The 25,124-nt window shown below is 31.8% G+C and overlaps 3 protein-coding genes across 3 annotated transcripts in view; 2 read left to right on the top strand and 1 right to left on the bottom strand.

The window, feature by feature from the left end:
• Window positions 1-25,124, bottom strand: part of LOC101893535 (protein artichoke) — a 69,180-nt gene that overhangs the window by 26,171 nt on the left and 17,885 nt on the right. The window lies entirely within an intron of this gene.
• On the top strand, window positions 4,173-14,100 carry LOC101892730 (L-threonine 3-dehydrogenase, mitochondrial). Its single transcript, XM_005184266.4, has 6 exons — window positions 4,173-4,568; window positions 12,101-12,350; window positions 12,637-12,763; window positions 12,853-13,000; window positions 13,282-13,387; window positions 13,457-14,100. The coding sequence occupies exons 1-6, from the start codon at window positions 4,433-4,435 to the stop codon at window positions 13,788-13,790; spliced, it is 1,101 nt and encodes a 366-aa protein (XP_005184323.1). The 5' UTR covers window positions 4,173-4,432; the 3' UTR covers window positions 13,791-14,100.
• Window positions 16,502-19,916, top strand: LOC101892563 (ceramide glucosyltransferase). The gene has a single exon (XM_005184265.4). The coding sequence runs from the start codon at window positions 16,852-16,854 to the stop codon at window positions 18,145-18,147; it is 1,296 nt and encodes a 431-aa protein (XP_005184322.1). The 5' UTR covers window positions 16,502-16,851; the 3' UTR covers window positions 18,148-19,916.

A 25,124-nucleotide genomic window follows, 5' to 3' on the forward strand; every position in this document is an offset into this window, starting at 1 on the left:
CCCATTATGACCAACAAATACTAATTTTTAGACAAATCAGTGAAAAAAATGTGGCAAAAATCATCAAAATACCGAATATCGGAAGATATCGTTATATGGGGACAGGTAGTCGCATCAACACAGCTGCTGGGACAATGAATTGTCAAACCAATTTTTGAATTCAAAATTTTGAATGAAGAATTATTCATAATTGTAAAATCCATATCATAATGACCTCCGATTTACGTCGTATAGGAAAACATATACAAATCTACTTATTTTTGAACAACATTTTGACATATCAATGTTCCTAAGCATTGATGCATCTACTTGTATTCTTCTACATACTTTTACTATTTCGATCACAGCGAGCCCTATTTTCATGGGCAAAATATTATTTTATCAAAATATAATTTAATGAAAATATAAAAATTAAATTTTATTTCAATGGATAATAAAAGTGACAGGAGATATGTAAATCCCATTCCGTCTGATAATGCTTTAAGTACGAAATTAACAACTGATATGTCAAAAACTTTTAATTTTTTTTCAAAAATTAGTAGATTTTAAAATGCTTTCCTATACGACGCCAATCGGAGGTAGTTATAATATTTTTATTTATTATTCAACAATTTTTACAACAATTTTTCATTGAAATTTTTCAATTTCAAAATTAGTTTGACAAATCATTGTTCCAGCAGTTGTGTCGATGCGACTACCTTTATTCTCCTACCATGGTACCGGCTTTAAAATAAATTTGGTCGTGAGAAGATCTACTTTTATATGGTATATCTCCTTGAATTAATCTGGAATAAACAATAAATCCTGATAATTAAAAGAAATCTAAACACGCTATTAAGTTGAGTACACACTATCGAAATAGGCCATGATTTGAGTTGTGTTTACACAGAATGTTGTCCATGGCGCAATGATAATGTGTGGCACTAGATTTTCATAATAAGGCCAAATGTCAGAATTTGTTCAATTTTTATTTATATTTCGTACTGTAATTTAAATCACTATGAGTAAAGTGACAGCTAACCAAATGGTCGGCTCTGATAAGGGAGTAAGAATTTTTTGTGCCCCTAGCACAGGAATAAAATAGTTGAAGGTCTCTTGATGCAAGGTTCCACGGTACTCCTACGGCGATGTCACCAAAATATTCAAACTATATTGAACGTAATAGGGTTTTATGATAAATAAAAAATTTAAAGAACTTTCTTGTCAGCTTGCCAAAAATGAAATGATTAATTCTAAAGCCAAAAAAATATAACACACACAACGATAACCATTTGAAAATATATTTTGTTAATTGAATAAATGAAGCATCAGGCGATACGGACAAGAAAATGTATGAAATATGAATGTGGTGTTTTATTTGGAAAACTGGTGTAGAAGTCTTTGGAATTTTTGGCTTCTTCAAAATAAAAACTGATTTAAAAAAATATCGTTTACAACACTAACAAATAACTAAGGAATTCTCTTTGTATTTATTTGACAGTTCATAAAAAAATAAAACAAATACCATAGCAATAAATCAAAGAAAATACTTTTTTCATTTCAAGATCATTCAATTTTTTTTCTGTAAAACATTTATACAATTTCCGTAAAAATATAACAAAGATTTATATTAACAATTTGTTTTAAATATTTGTTAATATATTTATTGTATTTAATAATATATTTTAATATATTAATTTTAATTGTTAATTTATTTAAGAGTGGAAATTTTTTAAATAAATAGTGCCATATGTTCTTTGTTTTTGTTTGTTGTTCAGAGAAATAAAACAATGCTATCGTAATATTTATTATTGTTATATATTTTGCTCCGTTCATTGATTTAAAGCCCTTCAGCAAAACAAACAACTAAGCAGCCTTATAATGCCAAGTACCTTTGTCATTAACCGAATAGTTAATCAATTTTTGAAAACATTGTAGATTAAGGATATTTGACTCCAACATTTCTTCCAGTGGAAAAATACATAAATTTATATATACCAGCAATAAAATATGCATTTGGAAATAAATAACTACTGGTCTGTTCAAGAACTCCAAGAATGTAAAAGTTTTCACAACGATAACCGATTTTCTCTTTCTGAGAAGATTCTTGGAGGTACTGGAACAAAGCATACATAATTTTTTCCTACATTTATAGTTGTCATGGTAGAAGAATACAGGTTGAGATGTTTTCATCTGCAACCAACTTCAGACTGCTGTCATTTCTAAGTCACTCGTCTGACAGCTGTTAAAATTATTCCAGTGACAGCTTATTATATTGTTTACAAGCGTATTTTGGTGAGAATTTTCCAGCAAAAAAAAGTTATTTGTGATGGAATTCAAGCGGGATAGTGTGATTTCTTTATATTTGGCTGGAAAACCACAAGTGGCTATCGTTAGAGCACTCTAGCATTAAAATGTGAATAAATCTGTTGTGTCTCGCATCATCGCCCGACGTCAAGCAGAAATGGTGCGAAAAGTAAAGAAGCGACTTGATTTAAACTCGCGTCGCAGTGGCCGAAAAAAGGCTCTTGAGCTGAACATATCGCAATTTTCCATTCGGCAAATATTGAAAAATGAGCTCGAGGTAAAGCCATTGAAATTGCAAAAAGTGCAAGAACTTACACCGCAACAGAAAGAAAATAGACTCAAAAGGGCTAAAAAGTTTCTTCGCTTGGCCGAAAGTGGTGAACTGCCGAATTTGGCAGTTCGTTGTCCAGCAGTTTGTAAACAAATAAAATGATGGTGTTTACTTGCCAAAGAGGTCAGCTGAAATGTGCACCTTCAGTTGGCCACCAGAACTCAAGCTCCGGCCATGGCGTATTAATCGTATAAATCATTAGAATAAATGCCGAATATTATCGCGAAAATATTCTGGAGGATGTATTAAAGTCTTGGGCACGCAAACATTTTGGCCGCAGACCTTGGACATTCCAACAGGACTCAGCTCAATCGCACTCAGTACGCGCCACCCAAGAATGGTTACAAAATGAGATTCATCGCTTCATTTTCAGCGCACAAAAATCTCCGGATACCAATCCGTTGGTCTCTTGTGCCTGGAGTATTTTGAAAGCAAGGTTGGCACTAAAAGGTACCAAATTATCTATCACCTCAAACAAACGCTTCGCCGGGAATGGGCCAAAATACCCCAGAGAGCAACATTCGGGCAGCATGTAACGGTTTCATTGGCCGTTTGAAGGCCATAATTCGTGCCAAAGTTGACCAATTCGAAGGAATCTAAACTTATTCTAAAATTTGAAGCTATTTCCGACATTTTTTGCTTTTATTCAATAAAATTTTAAAGAAAATGTAAATATTATGGCGTTTGACATTGTTGCAGTTTTTTTACCTCACCCAGGTAGTCGCATCGAAACAGCTGATGGGGCAATGAACTGTCAAACTAATTTTGAAATTGAAAATTTTCCATAAAAAATTATTGAAATTTGTAAAATCTTTTGAAAAATACAAATAATAACAAACTCCAATTGGCGTCGTAAAAGAAATATATAAAAATCTACTTATTTTCACAAATTTTTTTTAAAATTTTTGACATATCAATGTTCCCAAGCATTGATGCATCTACCTGTATTCTTCTACCATAATAGGTGTTTCCACCTGTTTACAAAACAATGTTTGAAGTGTTTTGTTTTCATCTGAATTTTATTTCATTTAATTTTCCAAAATAGCAAATTTGATCAAAAACCCACTTTCACACACTTTTAGAACATCCGAAGCAATAGCTATTACCCACACTTGTGTACACGTGTGACTGTATGCGATGGCATCTGTCATCGGCAGTGCAAAACGTTTCTTCAGTGGGGGCCTAAACAAGAACGCCAGGCAACAGGCCAACCAAAAATATCCAAAACACGCGATTCGAGGAGGCAAACATACGCTGCTCGACAACATAAAAGAATATCCCGAAAAAAAAAAAACACACACACACTTTTTTTCTCCTCAAAATAATTGTTGTTGTTTGTTTTTATTATATATATAATGGACGTCAGAATGGAATAATTGTCATACTAATACACATACCCACACATAAAAACAGACATATCCCCATTGACTATATTCCATAGAACTACAGTCAGACAACAAGTGAGAACACGACACACAGACACATAAATAATAATAATAATACATTTTCCAATTTTATTTTTTTTTGTTCATTTCATTTCAGAACAGAAGTAGATTTGATGAAAATCGCGCACAAAAGTGAAATCAGTTGACAATCAAACATCACCAACAACGGTTGGTGATTTACTCTTACTTCGGATAGTTTTGTGAACTGTAAGAAAAGAAAAAGAAGAAGAAGAAAACATAACAAGGAATCATCATTCTCGTCGAAGTGCAAGTGAACGAATAAATAGTGAAAAAAGGAAATATCAATTAAAATAGTGTCCTTGATATTCAAGTGTCATCATAAGTTATACAAACGCGCACACATTACACAATGTTTCGAAAGTGTTTAACGACATTGGTGCAAAGCACAGTTAGCACCGGAACTTTAACACCCAAAGCCAGAGAGTTTCTCCGGCGTTCTGTGCACAATGGAACTATGGGACGTCCACCAAAAATTCTCATAACTGGTGGGTTCAAAGAAATAAAAGTTGAAGTGAAATAATTTTGAAAAATAACCTCGCAAATGCGAGTTTTACAAGAAACCTGATTTTTATTAAAAAGAAAATGACAATTCGAATGAGGTGATTTATTAAAACATGTTTGGTGTGAACATAACCTATACCCTAAGGTCCTTAGTAATAAATTAATTTCAGTTTTAGATAGATAGATGTTTTATGATAGGGCTTCTCAAATCTGCACCTATATTACCAGCTTTACGAAGATTCATCGTTTATTTGACATATTATCAAAGGAATTGACAATCTAAATAGCGAGTTTTATAAAAACATGCTCAGTGTAAACAAGGCTTTACAAAAGAACACCAAATAAACAGCCATCAAAGTTGGAAGGAAATTTGTAATAAAGATCAATGATTCTTATGCCGATAGTTTGTCAAAAATATTTAAAAAAAACGACAATTTAAAAAACCATCTGAGTCTTTGACCATTCTTAAGAACATACAATTTTACGGCTCTTCAAATAATTTTCTCATGGTAGAATAAAGGAGGCAAAGTCATGCAATCATATGTTTAGAATTTTTGCAAAAAATATTTATTTGACAACATCTCAAAATTTGTATTTATAAATACATTGTACATACACAAATCAGAGATGGGAACCCGTTTTTATGTAGTAAAATGTGACAAGATAAATAACAGAAAATGTAGAGATGGGAATGCTTATTTGCTTCTTAATTTTACAATGAATTTTCTATAGAATACACAATTATTGTATTGTTTATGTAGTACGATTCTTTTTTATGTAATACGTAAAAATATTCACTTGATAATTATAACACATACACATAACACATATATTTCAAGATAACTTCAAACATATTCCATCTCTGAATTGGATATGTTGTTAAAAGCACAATTTTGACACATTTTAGTTAGTGTAAACGTACTATAATAGTACGTTAATAGCATGGCAGAAGAATACAGGTAGATGCATCAACGCTTGGGAGCATTGATATGTCAAAAAAATTTTAATGTTTTTTTCAAATATAAGTAGATTTTTATATGTTTTCTTATACTACGTCATTCGGAGGCTATTATAATTCGCGTTTTTCAACAATTTTTACATATTTAAATAATTTTTCATTCAACATTTTCAATTCCAAAATTGGTTTGACAGTTCATTGTCCCAGCAGCTGTGTCGACGCGTCTACCTATATTCTGCTACCATGGTTAATAGCATGGTAGAAAAATAGAAAAAAGTAGACGCATCGACACAGCTGATGGGACAATGAACTGTCAAACGAATTTTGGAATTGAAAATGTTGAATAAAAAATTAGTTAAATTTGTAAAAATGGTTGAAAATGCGTATTCTTATAACCTCCGAATGACGTCGTATAAGAAAACATATAAAAATCTACTTATATTTGAAAAAACATTTAATTTTTTTTATATATCAATGCTCCCAAGCGTTGATGCATCTACCTATATTCTTCTACCATGATTTATAGCAATGAACTGTCAAACCAATTTTGGAACGGAAAATTTTTAGTAGAAAATTATTTGAATTTTAACAATTAAAAAATGTATATCATAACAACCTTCGATTGGCGTCGGGTAAGAAAGCATATACAATTTTATTTGTGTTTAAAGAAACATTTAAAATTTTTTTGACATATCAACGCTTTGGCACATTGATGTCAAAAAATTAAAAAAATAAATATTTTTTTATATGTTTTCTTATACGATGACAAATGTTATGGTATGCATTTTTCAACAATTTTAACGAATTTGAATAATTTTGCAATTAAAATTTTAAACTTCAATATTTGTTTGACAGTTCATTGCCCCAGCAACTGTGTCGGAGCGACTACCTGTATTCTTCAACCATGGTTTATCGTTAACTGGATTTAGGCATTTCAATGGACTTTAATTTTGAATTCAATTGCATAATGGTCAAATAAGCGAGCAATAAGCTTTACCCATTATGATAACAATTAAGTAGAGTACACACTATCAACTTTGACCAAAAGTATCTTAAAGAAATAGCCAGGATAAAATGATACAGGATACAGGCGCATCAACCCTGCTGTTGGTACAATGAGCTGTCAAACCAATTTTTGAATGAAAAATATCGAAATTTGTAAAAATTGTTGAAAAATGCATGTCATAACAACCTCCGATTGACGTCGTGTAATAAAAGCTTTTAAAATCCATTTATTTTTGGAAATATTCTTTTTGACATATCAATTTTCGCGAGTGTTGATGCATCTGCTTATATTCTTCTAACATGGAAATAGCAATAAAGTCTACCCGTTATGGCAACACTTAAGTAGAGTACACACTATCCACTTTGACCAAGAGTATCCCAAACAAATACCAATATCTAGAGCTTTGTTGGGTTGTTTGTAACGATAACATTAGCATTTTTGTTTGATGACAAACTGCATTTGAGATTCAATTTTATTTGACGTATATCCAAATAGAATTAATAGTTAGAATCCAATCGATTTAGTTAGTGTAAACGTACTTTAATAGTACGTTTGTAGTTTTCTGAATCTAGTTGCGAATTAAATTGTCAATTCCATCGCATTCATGTCAAATAATCGAGCAATAAGCTCAACCCTTCAGTAGAGTACACATTATCATTTTTGAACAAAAGTAACGCAAAAAATTATCAATATCTAGAGTTTTATTGTTCTTAACGGGAACATTGTCATTCCTGTTGGATGGCAAACTTTTAAGGTAAAATGACATAAAAAACTTTAAAACACTTAAGTCATCGGCTGGCTTCTTCGTAGAGAAACAAATGAGTTTAAGGTTGACTTAGTTCGATTTTTGTCCTACTCTTCTTTGTTCTTTTCCGAAGAAACTAGCCGATGAAGTTAGTCACAAAAGCGTTTTATGTATTCTCACCTTTAGTCAATAAATGAAATCAGCTTGATAAACATGTCGGAAACGAGTGAATTATGTTTTTTTACATTTAACTTTAAAACTCCACCATTTTAAGTTAACATTTTTAATTCTAACAGTTTACACATTAATGTTTATAACTCTTACTAAATTTTCAAAGAATATATATTTAAAATACCCCCGTAGTATCCATAGAATATGTTTATTCTCATTACATAAAATTCTAATTTAAATACATGACAAATGGTCTTCTTTGCAATTGTTGTTGTATACATAATTAAATCAGAATTAAACCACATTACCAGGATTTTTTGTTTTATCGAATAACCAACCGGATTTACCATACAAAAATAGATCATCTCACAACCGGATTTATTTTAAATCCGTTGCTATATCTACTTATTAACGGAAGGCATTGCTGGATGTTTACATTAGTACTGCGGTTTACCCCAGAGTCGCATATGTTTTCGCAAGGGCTTTGTTTACATTTTGCATTCGAACAATAACTAAAAAAAACTCAAAATTGCTGGTACAATGAACTGTCAAACCAATTATGAAATTGAAAATTTTAAATGAAAAATTATTGAAATTTGTAAAAAAAATTTTAAAAATGCATATTATAACAACCTCCGATTGCTGTCGTATAAGAAAAATTATAAAAATCTACTAAGTTTTGAAAAAAAAAAACATTTAACATTTTTTGACATATCAATGTTCCCAAGCGTTGATGCATCTACTTGTATTATTCTTATATGGTTGTGTACGTATACGTAAACAAACATTAGCTAATCGGCTTTTATATCCTTCTAAGAGTGTTTTTAAACACACAACATCTAATAAAACGAGTGGGTTAATCTTCAATAGTGTAAATGCTCTGTTATATTCAATGGAATTGACATTTTAAATGCTCCGTTTTTACATAACCCCCATCAGGCCTCCATAACATTTAGCTATACAATATTTCCGTTTAGTAATTTTTTAACACTTTTTAACCATGTCGCTATGTCAGATATTAATACAATTTCTTTCCAAGTCTATTATAATCACAATGACTGACATTCCCCAGGGGCTTGTTTAAGATGCGTTTATCTTAAAAAAAACTTTCTGTCATACGTTATTTCCAAAAATATATTTTTTTATCTAACATAATTCATTTTGATTTTCTCAAAAAGATTTGGCAAACATCCTAAAAACGTGTACCAAAATCAAGGCCATCGTATGATTTTCTAAAAAAAAATCGCAATGAAAGCAAGGCGAAATATGTCATCATCCAATGTTGCTCAAAATAATTTGGTATTTAAAAAATATTGTAGAGAGCATAGGAGATTGCGTTTGTGTTAAAGTGGGGTTATTAACATTAGTTTTCAACAGAAAAAAACTACTGTTTGAATTTTGTTTGTATGTGGCCTTCATAGTGTTTTTGCAGATTTCCGCAAATGCATGTACAATAATTTTACTTTTTGTTGTCATGGCCAAAAAAAGAGAAGGCATTGAGAAGAAACTGTATTGATTTAATAAAAGCCTTGTGTAAGCAGTATAAAGAAAAAAATTATTGGAGAATTTTATGCATAAATATTTGGTATTAATCTCCTAAATATGTAACTCGAAAGGTGGATACAGTATGTGTCATAAAAATGGATAAAAGGGAGGCAAGAAATTAGAAATTAATGTTTATTCGTTTCTCTGTTCCAAAAACCTATTGCCTTATTTAATGCCAAAGCATTGAAAGTGATCTGCGGAAAATATTATGCATAGGCCTGTTCTTATATCTTTCCTTTATAGTCCACTTTTATTAACCCTTACTTTAGGAAAACTGAAGTATAAAGATCACATTATCGGGTTCTCATTAATACATCTTTCCTTTAAAATATGTGTATTTTTACAGAGATGTGGCAAGCTTTTTAAAAGTAACTGGTATTCACTGCATTTTTTTCACAATGACATCTTCATTTTAGTTTAAAAACAATAAACAAAGTGCGAATTTCGTGAAATTAAATTTATAATTCAGTTCTTCAATATAAAATAAACAATTTGCGTTATCCATTTTTTATTTAAAAAAATTTTGCTGTTATTGCCATTTTATCAATAAACAATATGGCAACATGAATTCAGTAAACTTTGCGTTAAAAGATAAAGGGAAGATGATCTGAACTTTTGCTTATCGGACAGTTCATACTTAAATGAAACTTGTAATAATGAAAAACGTTTTATGTGTCAGACAACATCGCCTTTTTATCTATCGGCAAGATATAATAACCGGCCATAATGTGTCAAATCATGAAACACAGCATTTGGCAAACTTTAGGCTTTAGTTTGTTCATGTTTTATAGTGGGTACCATACTTAAGCGTTCATTGACAAGATTATGAAACCGCCCATTCTCAACCATTCCAATTTATTTGATATATTCAAGGCATTAGCAGACGGCATGTGTTTTACATATGTGCTGTCATTTATATTATACATATGTATTTCCATGTGTATGTCAAAATTGGTTACTTTTACATATGACTCATAATTTTTGCTATCACCCACTAGCATATGTTTTTTATTTCTATTGAATACATAGTGATAGTATTATATTTGATCTCAAATTATATAATATTTTCACACAACAAACAAACAACGGTTTTTATTAAATGAAAATTTCCTATGAAAATAGGGTTCGCTGTGATCGAAAAAGAACGTATGTTTCTGGAACATTGATATTTCAAAAATTGTTAAATGTTTTTTCTAAAACAAGTAGATTTTTTTATGTTTTCTTATACCTTCCCATCGGAGGTTGTTATGATATGCATTTTTTTTAATTTTTTTTCTAAAATTTCAATAATTTTTTATTTAAAATTTTCAATTCCGAAATTGGTTTGACAGTTCATTATCCCAGCTGCTGTGTCGATGCTACTGCCTGTATTCTTCTACCATGGCGTATACGCCACGCAGATCGTATTCAAAAATCCCGTAAATATTATTTGGCGTATACGCCGTGGTAGAAGAATATAGGTAGATGTATCAACGCTTGAGAAAGTTGATTTGTCAAAATTTTTTAAATGTTTTATCAAAAATAAGTAGATTTATAATGTTTTTTTATACGGCACTAATAGGAGGTTGTTAAAATATACATTTTTCAACAATTTTTACAAATTTCAATAATTTTTCATTCAATATTTTTAATTCCAAAACCAGTTTGACAGTTCATTGTCCCAGCAGCTGAGTCGATGCGACTACCTGAATTCACCTACCATGGTACCGGCTTTAAAATAAATATAGTCGTGAGAAGGTCAACTTTTGTATGGTAAATTTGCTTGAATTAAACCAATAAATCGTGAGAATTAAAAAAATCAAAACGTGCTATTAAGTTGAGTACACATTATCAAAATAGGCCATGATTTGAATTGTGTTTACACAGAATGTTGTTCATGGGGCAATTACATGGCAGAAGAATACAGGTAGATGCATCAACGCTTAGGAACATTGATATTTCACAAAATTTAAAGTGAATTTTTCAGAAAAAAGTAGATTTTTATATGTTTTCTTATACGACGATAATCGGTGGTTGTTAGATGTGCATTTTTCAACAGTTTTAACGAATTTAAATAACTTTTCATTCAAAATTCTCCATTTCAAAGTTTGTTTTACAGTTCATTGTCCTATCAGTTGTATCGATGCGACTACCTATATTCCTTTACCATGGGCAATTACAAGGTTGTTCCCTACATTTTAAAAATAAAGTAAAATGTCAAAATTGCTTAATTTTTGTTTATATTTCGTACTAATTTCAATCACGGTAAACTGATAGCTTACCAAATGGTCATCTGTGATAAATGGAGTGCTTATTTATTGTGTCCATTTTCCATGGTAGAAGAATATAGGTAGATGCATCAACGCTTAGAAACATGGATATGTCAGCATTTTTAAAATGTTTTATCAAAAATAAGTATATTTTTAAATATTTTCTTATATCACGCAAATCGGTGGTTGTTATAATATCAATTTTTCTACAAATTTTACAAATTTCAATAATTTTTCTTTCAACATCTTCAATTCCAAAATCGGTTTGACAGTTCATTGTCCCAGCAGCTGTGTCGATGCGACTACCTGTATTCTTCTACCATGGTGTACGTTATAGAATTGACATTTGAGACCGAGTGGATTTCGTAAATCTAAACGTAGTTTTATTTCTTATATTAAACATGGCAGAAGAATACAGGTAGATGCATCAACGCTTGGGAACATAGATATGTCAAAACATTTTAAATTTATTTTCAAATATGAGTAGATTTGTATATGTTTTCATATACGACGTCATTCGTAGGTTATTATAATTCGTGTTTTCCAACAATTTTTACAAATTTAAATAATTTTTCATTCAACATTTTCAATTTCGAAATTGGTTTGACAGTTCATTGTCCCATCATATATTCTTCTACCATGATATTAAATAACGTTTCATTGATTTTTGCCAGGTTCATACGATTGGGATAAATTATTTAAAGTATCAGGTCACACAACAAATCTCGTAGTCATTTTTTAAACTAAATTGTATTTGTATACTAGCACCTAGTATATAAACCCAAAAAAAACTGTAAAAACCCGTAAATCTAAAAAATTCTTTTTTTCTCTTCCCTTTTCAGGTGGTTTGGGTCAATTGGGCATTGAATGCGCTAAGTTGTTGCGTTCCCAGTATGGCAGTGAAAATGTCATTCTCTCGGACATTATCAAGCCCAACGATGCCATTTCTGAAAGTGGGCCATATATCTTTGCGGATATTTTAGATTTCAAGGGATTGCAGAAAATTGTTGTCGATCACAGAGTTGATTGGTTGATACACTTTTCGGCATTGCTGTCAGCTGTGGGAGAACAAAATGTGCCATTGGCTGTAAGGTATGTACACAGTATGTGTGTAACCATGGAAATTTGTAGTAGACTTTCACTACTAAATTGTTGTTTGTAATAACAACAATAGCAAATGTGAACATAATAATGTAGCTTGTTTTGTGTCTACAATGTACGGTGTGTATATTGCTGGCCAAGCAATTTAATTAACTTTGTTGTGATTGCATGTTTCTCGATGGCGAATTGTGGATTTCCTTGTCATAATGTAATAGCACACATATGTAGCTAGCAGTGTTGTCACAAAAACTGTAACGCTTTTCTCCTTTCATTGCAGAGTCAACATTGAGGGTGTCCACAATGTTATCGAATTGGCTAAACAATATAATTTGCGCATATTTGTACCAAGCACCATTGGCGCCTTTGGCCCCGACAGTCCTCGCAATCCAACACCAAATGTTACAGTAGGTTACCCCTTTCCCCGATGATTTGGTTTTGCATGACATGATTTAGTTTTCTAACCATTTGTTTTTGTTTTGTTCATTTTTTTTAGATTCAAAGACCCCACACTATTTATGGTGTCTCAAAAGTTCACGCTGAACTGATTGGAGAGTATTATTATCATAAGTTTGGTTTAGATTTTAGATGTTTACGTTTCCCCGGTGTTATTTCCAGTGATCCACCAGGCGGTGGCACCACCGGTAAGTAAATACCAATTTATTTGCAAGTCACCACGAAAAATTGGAGTGTGGTCAGGAAGCTTTGCAATGTTGCCAATAGTAAATTGATAAGTTATCTGGCCATACATCAAATTAGACATTCAAAAGCAGTTATTGCACAATTTGAAGTACTGTCCAGCAAGAATACATGTTGCCTTTATCAATTATAAAAAATACATAATAAAAATCATTATAAATCGGATTATCCTGTAAAGAATAAATCTAAACTTTACAATAAATATTTTACTCATATTCTGTTATAGACTATGCCGTAGCCATTTTCCATGAGGCTTTAAGAACTGGAAAATATAATTGCTACTTGAGACCTGATACACGCTTGCCCATGATGTATATTGAGGATTGTTTAAGGTATAGAACCACACAAATTATTAAATTTTAAATTTTTCTCTTTATATCCATAATTTTATCTTATTGCAGATCCCTGCACGAATTCATGTGTGCCCCTTCGGAACAATTGAAACGTCGTGTTTACAATGTCACTGCCATGTCATTTACCCCCGAAGAATTGGTGGAAAAGCTTAGCAAATATGTACCCAATTTGCATGTGACCTATCAACCCGATAGCCGGCAACAAATTGCCGACTCATGGCCTCAGGTCTTTGACGATAGTGAGGCACGTCGCGACTGGAATTGGCAACACAAATACGATTTGGATAATTTGGTTGACTTTATGGTCAAGGATGTCCAGGAGAATTATATCAATGTTGAAAATGGTGGTGGTCAACAGCAAAGAGCATCGGCTACCATGTAGACTTCTTTTCTCCGAATTTTAATTCAATTTTGCTGCTAATTGCATTAATTAAAAACTAAGTATTGTTGGTTTTTTCCGCTTAGAATATTAGAATATTTTAAGTTTAGGACCATAATAAAAAAAACACTACCATTATGCATTTCAAAAAAATATTACCACAAAGACCAAATTAAGAAAAATCTCAAAACGAGTAAAAATATGCATTTAAGTGTTATATACATATTTACTGTTATTTTATTTTACAATCATAAAAAGAAAAACAATTATTATTTATTTTATTTTTTTGAAAACACAAACTATTTTATTCAAATAATAAAAAATCATTTAATAAAAAAAAAAAACAAATAAATAAAAGTTTTTAAATCAAAGATTTATTTGGTGTAAAACCAATAGAATTGACAACTTAAAGTAAAAGTTTCCTCAGATATCACTTTCCAGACGTTATATTTTAGTTCTTCTGGTTTTTATATGACAGTTTTTCCTTTATTATGTGAGTTTTGTGTGAGTTTTACGAAGATTCGTCATTTATTTGACGTATAATAAAAGGAAGTGGCAATCTAACTAACGCGTTTTATGAAAACATTTAACGTTGAAAGATATTTTTGTTTTTATTTTCGAAAAAAGACAGGGTGATCTTTTCCTCCGATCTTTCATAAATACTCAACAAATTCTAATGAAAATGTTATTTGCGTTCTTTCTAAATGTTTTTAATTTAATATTTCAACGAACAGTTAAGCTAGGAACACAATTGGAGCGAACGACGAATTTCGCCCTACGCGGCGACAAAATGAGCCGCGAAAATTCGTCGTATGGAACACAATACCGACGAAATTATAAAACAGCTGATGAAGTTGTTTACTTTTTGCTCATTTGTTGACTACAATGAAAATTATACAAGAACTCATAATTCTACGTTCTCTATTATAATTTCAGTTATGTCCATCTTCTCTATTATAAATTCACTGATATCCATCTTCACTCAGGCGCAAGTGCACAAATAAATAAACAAATTATTTATGTTTTTTTATACGAATAACAGATAGTAGAGTGACCATAACAAATTTTAAAGTAAATAGTAACTTTATTTACTAAAACACATAAAATTCGTACAAGTATGGCCACCTTGTACTGTTTTGTTCGCCGGCGTATGAAATAGAAATAAAGCTAATTGAGTTCGCGGCGACCGACGAAATTTTCGCCGGCGCCGTGATTGTGTGCACTTCCATATACACATATGTGTTTTATTTTTGTTGACGAACATACGCCGCGAAAAAATTCGTCGTTCGCTCCAATTGTGTTCCTAGCATTAAGCTGAAATCGTAACGAACACCTGTATTACTGCATGACGTAACGTGTGCGTAACGTTACTGATGCAATAACTGTTGATAAAAGAAACACCCTGTAACGCTTTAGTTTGGCACTGAATAGCGCCGTTTGGCGTCAAGCGATCTTTTTGCCATTATTAAGACATTACTAATAAAATATTGAGGGAATTCTTCAATATTTTCATGCAATTTGTGAGGAATGTGTTCTGAAAAACTTGATATGGAGTTAAAAATTAATACTATTAACTCCTTTTATTAAAATGTAATGTTTTTTTATTAAGAGATAAAAAGCCTATCGATGATTTTATGCTAAAAATGAATGAGAAAATTTTTAGGTGAATTAATAATAATAACAATTTACCTTCGATTAAAAGATAGGCTTTTAAGCAGGTAAAAGTTTGTTCGTTATATTTAACTTATGTTTTTACAACTCTTTTTTTATAATTTTTCTTTGTCCAAAAAACTTCTAGGAACACAGAGAAAATGTTAGTTTCTTTTTCCACTCTCAGATCAAATTAATACAAAAAAGTGGTGGCATGATGAGCAAATATGTCGATTTTAAAGAATTTCTATACTGTTTGGGCATTTTTACTAGTTTTTTCATAATTCTGATTATAAGCATAATTGAATAAATACAAAAAAAAATTAGCAGAGGAAAAAGAATTTTAATCAGTTGGTAGATTTACCTTAGCTTTTCACATGGTACAATAAGGAGGTAGAACAGCTTGATAAAAGTACAGAAATACACCCCTTGGAGCTAAATCCGCTTTCTGCAAGATTTATTCAAAATTAGAAACAACAGGTTGGCCTAATTTATTCAATATTTTCCCTTTTTTGGAATATTGATTAAAAACCATGAAAGTTGAATTAAACGCCTAGATTATCTTTCATAAATATTACCCCATTTGATCAATCTTTCAATTCCATGGCAAATATGGTTATTACCTTTAATTTGCGCGCTGTAATCATTGATTTTGATATATTTTGTTTTTTTTTTCAAAGCAATCAATTCATATACAAAATTGGCAGAAGTCGCAGAAATTGTAATCAGCTGGTAACTATATTGTACCATGAGTTTTTCATTTTTACATGCATTAATCTAAAAATCATTAGCATTTCAATTTATAAAAGTTTCTGAATAAAAGGGTAAACACCCTATAAATAACATAAAATAGTTATTGCCGAGCATTAATATTATGAATATAGGCTTTTTTTACATATTTCACTATCCCCTCGCATTTTTGTTTAATTGTTGTTGTTTTTTAGCTTTTAGCACTAGTTGTTTTCATTTAATTTCGTACCCTGTACTTTCTCTCGTCATCGCAAAATAACAACTATTTATCGATTAACATCGATAACCGACGAAACAAATGCCATTAAATCGTTTCACCGATAGCTTGCTTATTGTCATCACCATCGCAGACGAGTAGCATTCATTATCTTCTTTTTTGTTTTCGTTAATAAAAAAAATACAAATTTTCTGTGTGCGTGTGAAAAACAGAAAATCGCGACTAGAATGACTCAAGCCGCAATCGGTGGGAATAATTAGTGTTAAGATTTACTTCGAACACGGAAAAACATAGAAATTAACACGCAGTGTGCGACGAAAACGAAATAAATTAGACGTGTGTATCGTCACACACACGGGTCCGAAACACAAAAAAAAGAAAAAAAAATAAAACAAAAACGACACAAACAACGACTAGACACCCAAGAAGTGTAGTGAAGTGAAGAAGATGTCACATCTACCAACACCTTTGTATGGATTCGCAATATTTTTCTTGATTTTTTGGTGTGGAACCTGGTGTGTGCATCTGATAGCGATATGCTATGGTAAATTCAAACTGCACAAGAAATCGTGTAAATGCCCCAGCGAGACGCCGTTGCCGGGTGTGTCCATACTCAAACCGCTGATGGGTGTCGACCCGAATTTAGAGCACAATCTAGAAACATTTTTCACCATGGATTATCCGGTGTACGAGCTGTTGTTTTGCGTGGAGGATAAATGCGATCCCGCGGTGAAGATTGTGGAGGGACTGATTGACAAATATCCACTAGTGGATGCCCGTTTGTTTTTGGGCGGTTCAAATGTGGGTGTGAATCCGAAAATAAACAACATGAATCCTGCCTATGAGGCGGCAAAATATGAGTTCGTTATGATCTCGGATAGTGGAATTAAAATGCGTAATGATACATTGCTGGATATGGTATATCATATGGGCGAGAAATATGCCCTGGTGCATCAAATGCCGTTTACATGCGATCGCGAGGGCTTTGCGGCCACCTTTGAAAAGGTGTTCTTTGGTACGGTGCAATCGAGAATATACTTGTCGGCGGATTTTTTGGGCATCAATTGCCATACGGGCATGTCATGCTTGCTGAGAAAGTCGGTGATCGATAGCCTGGGAGGGCTAAAAACATTTGGCTGTTATTTAGCTGAGGATTTTTTCATTGCCAAAGCCATTACCGAACAGGGCTGGAAAATGCGTATCAGCAATCAACCGGCCTTGCAGAATTGCGGTACATGTGATATTAGTACATTTCAGCAAAGACTTATACGTTGGGCCAAATTGCGGGTGGCCATGGTGCCGACAACGATATTGCTGGAACCGCTGTCGGAGTGCATGGTCTTGGGTGCATTGGCTGCCTGGTCGGCGACAATTGTTTTCAAATGGGATCCCTTGGTGTTCTATTTGGTGCACATACTCACATGGTTTCTGTCCGATTGGCTGCTGCTGTCCATCGTGCAAAATGGTTCACTGACCTTTCATAAATTTGAATTTGTCATCGGTTGGCTGTTTCGTGAATTGAGTGGGCCATATTTGTTTCTGCATGCCCTGTGGAATCCAGCGATTAGATGGCGTACACGCACCTACAAATTAAGATGGGGCGGAATAGCCTATGAACTGCCGGATAATTGCTGTAGTAGTAGTGGTAGTTGTAAATGCAGTAGTAGTATTATTAGCTCGGCTAGCAGCAGCAGCACCTTCCAAACAAATCTCAGTAGCAAACGTCTATTGATTTCATCGTAGCATAAGATTCTCATGTATTATTTAGCATCATCAGCAGCAATCTGATTTTACATACCTCGGGAGTATAGAAAAAGAAGGGGTATGTAATGGAAAATAGCAACAACAAACAACAATAACATGAACATTATCATCATCAGCGTTATTAACATCATCATCATCAACAACAACACAGACGAATTAGCATTTTTCTTGTCATCACCACCATCAACGATGCCTGGCATCAATAACTCATTCATTTGTATTTGTTTTCGGATTATTTTTCTTTTGTTTTTGTTTTTATTGTAAATTAATTTCTTTTTTGTTAGTTCGAATTGTTGTTTTTGTTTATATACATACATATATATATAATATTTCCTAGCACACAGATTCCCTTTTGTTTTCCGTGTTCTTAGTATATAAAAAAAAACATAATTTATTTTCTCTCCCTCTCTATCTCTCTCTCTTTTGTGTAGTTTATTTTAAAGGTTTTTCTATCTAAATATTTTCTATATTAGCAATTAAACAAAATATATATTAATAATATATGTTATTTTATAAGATCTATTTATATAAGAGTAGTTAAGAAACGAAACGAGAAATTAAAAGATAACAATAATAATAAATACCGAGATATAAAAAAACATTCGAAATTATCAAAAAAATAATAAAATACGAAATCAATTTAATGAGGAGGGGGTTTGTAGTGGAATATAAAATTGCAAAATAGGAAAACAAAAATTTCAATTTCATGACCAAATTATATGGATTCCATCTGTACTCTTGACGGCAACAAGATTCCATGACAACCCCAAAAACAAAATTTAGAATTAAGGTATTGTAATGGGATCTAATTGCCAAGCAAAATTATAAAATAAAAAATTCCCATTTGATGCTCAAACAATTCATATTCCATTTGAAAAGCCGCTGTTAAAACATATGATTCCATAACAATGTTGAAACCAAAATTAGCATTAGAGGTTTGCCAAGGGAATCTTATTGCCAAATAGATTTTAAAAAAATATACTCTGTTTTTAATTGCTACTTGATCTAATGAATCTTATTCCATTTGGCAATAAGATTCCAAACAACAAACTTGAAACAATAAATTTATGTACACATCAAAAGGATAAACTTCAAAAAAAAAAACGAATAATTTCAACACTCCTATTTCCATTTATTATTAGCTATAATCTGAAACTGAAAGCAAATCATGAAATTAGAATTGAAAGGGGGTAAATATAGAAAACATAACACAAAAATCCTATAAAATCAAGTATTTTTGTTTGTTTTTATTTTATTATTATTATTTTTTTTTTAATTTATACCCTTTGGCTAATAACTACCAAAAAAAAAAAAGGAAATCAATTGAAATTAAATCAAGTTATCTGTTTTTTAGACCTAGAACTTGTTGAATTTTTTGTAGATATCTTCATAAAATAATTAATAATAATAACAACAATAATAATAATAATAATAATTTTTTAGTAATAATAAATTATACTTTTAGCTCAGATATTCCAAAAAAAAAAAAGAAAAAAGAAGAATGAAATGTTTTTTTTTAATGCTTTAGTTTAAGATATGGTTTTTTGCTACTAGAATTACACCCAGAGATAATACAAACAATGACTTATCTATCCAAAAACCAATATAATGAAATTACAAAAAACAAACAAAGAAATAAATAAACTAAATTTATTACAAAGAAATACTCATTATGTAAAGATCAAATACACCCGTGGAGAATGTTAAATGAATGGTAAAACAATAACTTTGAACAAAACAACAATAAACGTGTTTGTCTTTTTTCTTATGAACGTAACAAGAGCGAAAATAAAACAGAAATCAACAGAAATACAGACACAAAAGTCTTAAAGGTCGTTAATCGAAGCGTTATCGAATCATATGAGCGAATTCTAAACAGGCCATGAATACAAAACAAGTTGTTGTCAAGTAGGTGGGGGGGGGGCGGGCGGGTTGTCTGGTGAGCAAAATTTAATTTTGTTTTGTTTTTTCTGTTTTAATACCCCAAATCTTGTTGGGTTTTTATTTTCCATAATTTGTTTTGAGGAACTAATCGGACATGCATTCCGACAGAATAAGTTTCACTTAGATCACTTTATTCGCCGTTTCTATTTTTGTCCAAAAAAACATACCATCATGTGCCCCACAAGTTACTTGCGTGAGAGGGTAGCACATCGAAAAGAGTATATTAACTAAATTGGCTTAAAATTTTTTAGATAAAGTTAGCCAACAACACCTTCATTCGCTCTCCCGCAATTTTTCACATTCATAATTTGAATTTTTGTTTATAAGGGTGTGCTGTGAAACGAAATTGAGTGGGCTTTGCTAATTAGTATGAACTAATAATGAAATTATACAAATTTAGCGTTTTCTTAAAGGTCTAGTATGAAAATTTTATTTGTGATTGGATGATATCTTGAAAGGCTTAACACCAATAGTCAAGATACCTTGTTTTTATACCCTATACCACAAGGTGTCTTTGTACATTTGTTTGTAACATGGAGAAGAAAACGAGATAAACCCATAGTTACTTTTGAAGATCCTCATAGAAGTACTTTCTGAGTCGATTTAAGGATGTCCGTCCGTCCGTCTGTCCATGTATTTTTGTAAACAAAGTACAGGTCGCATTTATTGTCCGATTGAGATGAAATTTTCAAAGCATCATTAGTTTGGCCCAAGGACGAACCCTATTGAAATTGAAGAAAATCTGTCAAAATTTAGCTCCCATATATAACTGTCCGATTTGCCCTTTATTGTGTATCATTAACCCAAACAGTATGCAATTATGATGGAAATCGGTTCAGATATAGCCATAGCTGCCATATATATTGTTCGTTCGATTTGTTATTTTTGTCCTCCACAGCCATAATCTACAGTCTGCAACAGCCATACTCAGGGAAATATATCAGATACAGCTCAGAAATACTTTCGTCAAATTTAATCGAGATTAGTTCATATTAGAATATAGCTCCCATACAACCCTGTATCCGATTTCAAGTTAATTGTGCATTAAATCGTTAAAACAAACCGGAATTGGACTGGCACAAATGCCTCCGCAAATTTAGTAGAAATCGACTCAGAGGAGGATATTCCTCCCATACAGGGTGGGATAAAAAAAAATACTGCAACAAAGTCAAACGCCATAATATTTAGATTTTTTTTTAATTTTGAATTATTGAAAAATAGCATGAAATTCTAGAATAAGTTTCGATTTGTTTGAATTGGTCACCTTTGGCACGAATTATGGCCTTCAAACGGCCAATGAAATCGTCACACGCTGCCCGAATATTGCTCTCTGCGGTATTTTGGCCCATTCCCGGCGAAGCACTTGCTTGAGGTGATCGTCACTTTGATATTTTTTAGTGCCAACCTTACTTTTCCCGGGTCCGTCCCCCAAGAAAAAATAGTTTCCCCGGATCAGGGTAAAAATACCTACCACTAGAAAAAATTTCGAAAAAAAATGAAGAGTTTTTACTAAACTAGAGTTAAGCCGAAATCACAATATCACGATTGAATTCCATCAGAATAACTTTTTTTCTCCAAAATTGTCATCAAAATGCTTTTGTACGCTTGTAAACAATATCATAAGCTGTCACTGGAATAATTTTAACAGCTGTCGGAAGAGTGGCTTAGAAATGACAGCAGTCTGAAGTTGGTTGCAGTTTTTTCATCTCTCTCTCTCTGTCTGTTTAGTAATTTCTTTGGTCTTTAAATTATAACTATAATCATATGATTTAATTCTCACAATTTCCCCATAAAAACTTTTATTTATTACGTGATGCTCTACTAAGTATGCAAAGGGGTGTAAGGTATCATAAACACGGACCCGCCGGACTATTGGACTTTCCATACTGGTTTTTAACTGAGGGATTTTTTTTTTAAATTTATTCAAAGATGGGGCTGTTTCTACTATTTTCCATGTAATCATGAATAAGAGGCTCAAATGTAAGTATGACCTTGTATTTTATTAAAATTGTGCAAATAAACAAAAACAAATTCGAGATGTTTAATAAATTTCAACTTTTGGAATTTTTTCTTACTACACAGTCTATTGTTCAAATGTTGACAAAACAACTTAACAGGTGGTTAATGCTTCGAAATGTTGTGTTCGTTCGTCAAAAATATATATTTTAAGTACATTTGATAAAAATAGATTTGATTTCTTTCACGTTCGGTTTTTATTTGGTGGAATGATCACTATCTCAAAGTGATTGATTTTTATGGCAAACGTCAAAAATACGGCAATATTAAAGCAGTTAGGGAATCGATAAACGATTAATTAATTCATTTAAAACGCATTTGAAAATGAAAAAAATCGTGTTCTAACCTTCTTCTTAGTCATATAGCCAACTTTAAATTTATAATAAAAAAAAATCTATTCATAGTCTGATTGTCGTCATTATTGTCATTTGACGTCATTAAACATTTTGTTGTTGTTTTAAAAATTTGTTCTCATAAAACTTTGTTAACCGAACAATTAAATGAATATTTGTGCATGAATTGTATGACTATTTATATCTTTCTTGGTATCCGTCATTGAAATTCATTGAAAATTCCTTATTTCATTTATTTAAAGATATTATGACCCTTCAATACCACATGTATGTGTGTATGTATGTAAATATATACAAAACGAAAACCTTTTTTAAAATTTGCCTCATTTCAAAAAAAAAAATACAATTTAAAATCTGAGGTCACTGATACCCATCGAATTGTACTTTACATTAAAGTACATTTTTATTGGAATACAATGTCGTAAGAATTTATCTATCGTAATCAAATTGACTCATGAGTGGAAACCTACTCATATTACGACAAGTTAATGGTCATATGGTAATTAATGCTAGGAACACAATTGGAGCGAACGACGAATTTCGCGAGCCGCGAAAATTCGTCGTATGGAACACAATACCGACGAAATTATAAAACAGCTGATGAAGTTGTTTACTTTTTGCTCATTTGTTGACTACAATGAAAATTATACAAGAACTCATAATTCTTTATAATTTCAGTTATGTCCATCTTTTCTATTATAAATTCACTGATATCCATCTTCACTCAGGCGCAAGTGCACAAATAAATAAACAAATTATTTATGTTTTTTTTATACGAATAACAGATAGTAGAGTGACCATAACAAATTTTTAAGTAAAAAGTAACTTTATTTACTAAAACACATAAAATTCGTACAAGTATGGCCACCTTGTACTGTTTTGTCGCCGTTCGCCGGCGTATGAAATAGAAATAAAGCTAATTGAGTTCGCGGCGACCGACGAAATTTTCGCCGGCGCCGTGATTGTGTGCACTTCCATATACACATATGGTTTTTATTTTTGACGACGAACATACGCCGCGAAAAAATTCGTCGTTCGCTCCAATTGTGTTCCTAGCATAATAGCGCGCTTAAATACAACAGTTTTTTTCAGATTAACCCACATTATCAGGATTTAATAGTTTAACTCAGATTATTTTAACCAGATTTTACATAAAAAATAGCTCTTCTCACGATCGGATTTATTTTACATCCGGTACGGAATCTACAGCCCGATCTATGTTTCCGCAAATTTTTTGCTTATATGTTGAATTCGAACAAATAAACAAAAAACTTAATATATTTTATTTGCACTTAAAAAGATATTTGAATATTTTGTTGTTGTTGTCACACTGTTCTGTGATATTTGAATATTGTAAACAATTGTTGCAAATTGTTACCGTAAGTCGTCTGTTAACACAAAAGTTCTGCAAAAGGGAACCGTTCGAGTGAAAATTTTGACAGATCTTCTACTGAGAACTTGCAAATTCTTGCTGGACATATTTCATGGTAGAAGAATACATGTAAAAGCATTTACTTTTTACAGTTTTCTTGCAAAAGAGAATAAAACCAGCTCACTCTCTCAGAAAAAAGTTGCTGGACAATTCCTGCAGTAAAATTAACCAGACATACCTACTTTTTCTCGAAGACGATCATCAATGTGAATCATGGCGCAAGTACATGATGTTCCTGCAAATTTTAAAAACCAAATGAAATGTCAAATTTGGTTTACACTGTATTGACCATTGTGTATCTTTTGTTCTGTGATTTCAATCACAATATTCATTTCATCTCATTGTCAAAATTTGTATTTATAAATCCATCGTACATACACAAATCAGAGATGGGAACCTGTTTTTATGTAGTGAAATGTGACAAGGTAAATTACAGAAAATGCAGAGATGGGAATGCTTTTTTGAAATGACTTTACCCTCTTAATTTTACCATGGGTTGTGTATGTAAACGTAAACAAACCTCAGCAGAGCCACATTTATATTCTCCAAAAGTCCGTTTAGATTTACGAAATTCACTATATATCTATTCTTCCAGCATGGGTTTATCTAACCATAGTTAAAAGCGTTCCAGTACATTACGAAGTAATAAAACTTCTCCCAAAACTTTACAACAAACTTAGAGCACGTTTAGCCTACTAAATTCATTTGATTTCAAATGTCAATTCCATAGCGTATATCATGGTGGAAGGATGCAGGCAGATACATCATCGCTTGGGAACATTGATATGTCAAAAATTTTAAAATGTTTTTCAATTACAAGTAGACTTTTATATGTTTTCTTATACGACACAAATCGGAGATTGCAATTTCAATTTTTACAAATTTTAATAATTTTTCATTCAACATTTTCAATTTCAAAATCGATTTGACAATTAATTGTCCCAGCAGCTGTGTCGATGCGACTACCTGTATTCTTCTACCATGGTTACGAACCTAACGCAGCTAAAAGTCCTTAGTGTGAACATGTTATTATAGTTTAATATTTGCCATGTTCACACCGAATAAATGCTAATGAAAAAGATTAAAAATGTTTAGTTACGTAGTTTATGACTCAGATAAACCATATTTTTTTTATAAAACGCGTGTAGATATCAATGATTTCTGTCTTTTTATAAACATTTAAATGCAAATTCGTCACTTCATAACAAAAA

This window comes from Musca domestica, unplaced genomic scaffold (assembly GCF_030504385.1).
Source record: "Musca domestica strain aabys unplaced genomic scaffold, Musca_domestica.polishedcontigs.V.1.1 27, whole genome shotgun sequence".
Taxonomy (NCBI): Eukaryota; Metazoa; Arthropoda; class Insecta; order Diptera; family Muscidae; genus Musca; species Musca domestica.

Excerpts from the sequence above, each read along its gene's own strand:
- LOC101892563 (XM_005184265.4), top strand. The coding sequence starts at position 16,852 with ATGTCACATCTACCAACACCTTTGTATGGATTCGCAATATTTTTCTTG.
- LOC101892730 (XM_005184266.4), top strand. The coding sequence starts at position 4,433 with ATGTTTCGAAAGTGTTTAACGACATTGGTGCAAAGCACAGTTAGCACC. Across the intron at positions 13,001-13,281 it reads ACCAGGCGGTGGCACCACCG|ACTATGCCGTAGCCATTTTC; the intron begins GTAAGTAAATAC and ends ATTCTGTTATAG. Across the intron at positions 13,388-13,456 it reads TATATTGAGGATTGTTTAAG|ATCCCTGCACGAATTCATGT; the intron begins GTATAGAACCAC and ends ATCTTATTGCAG.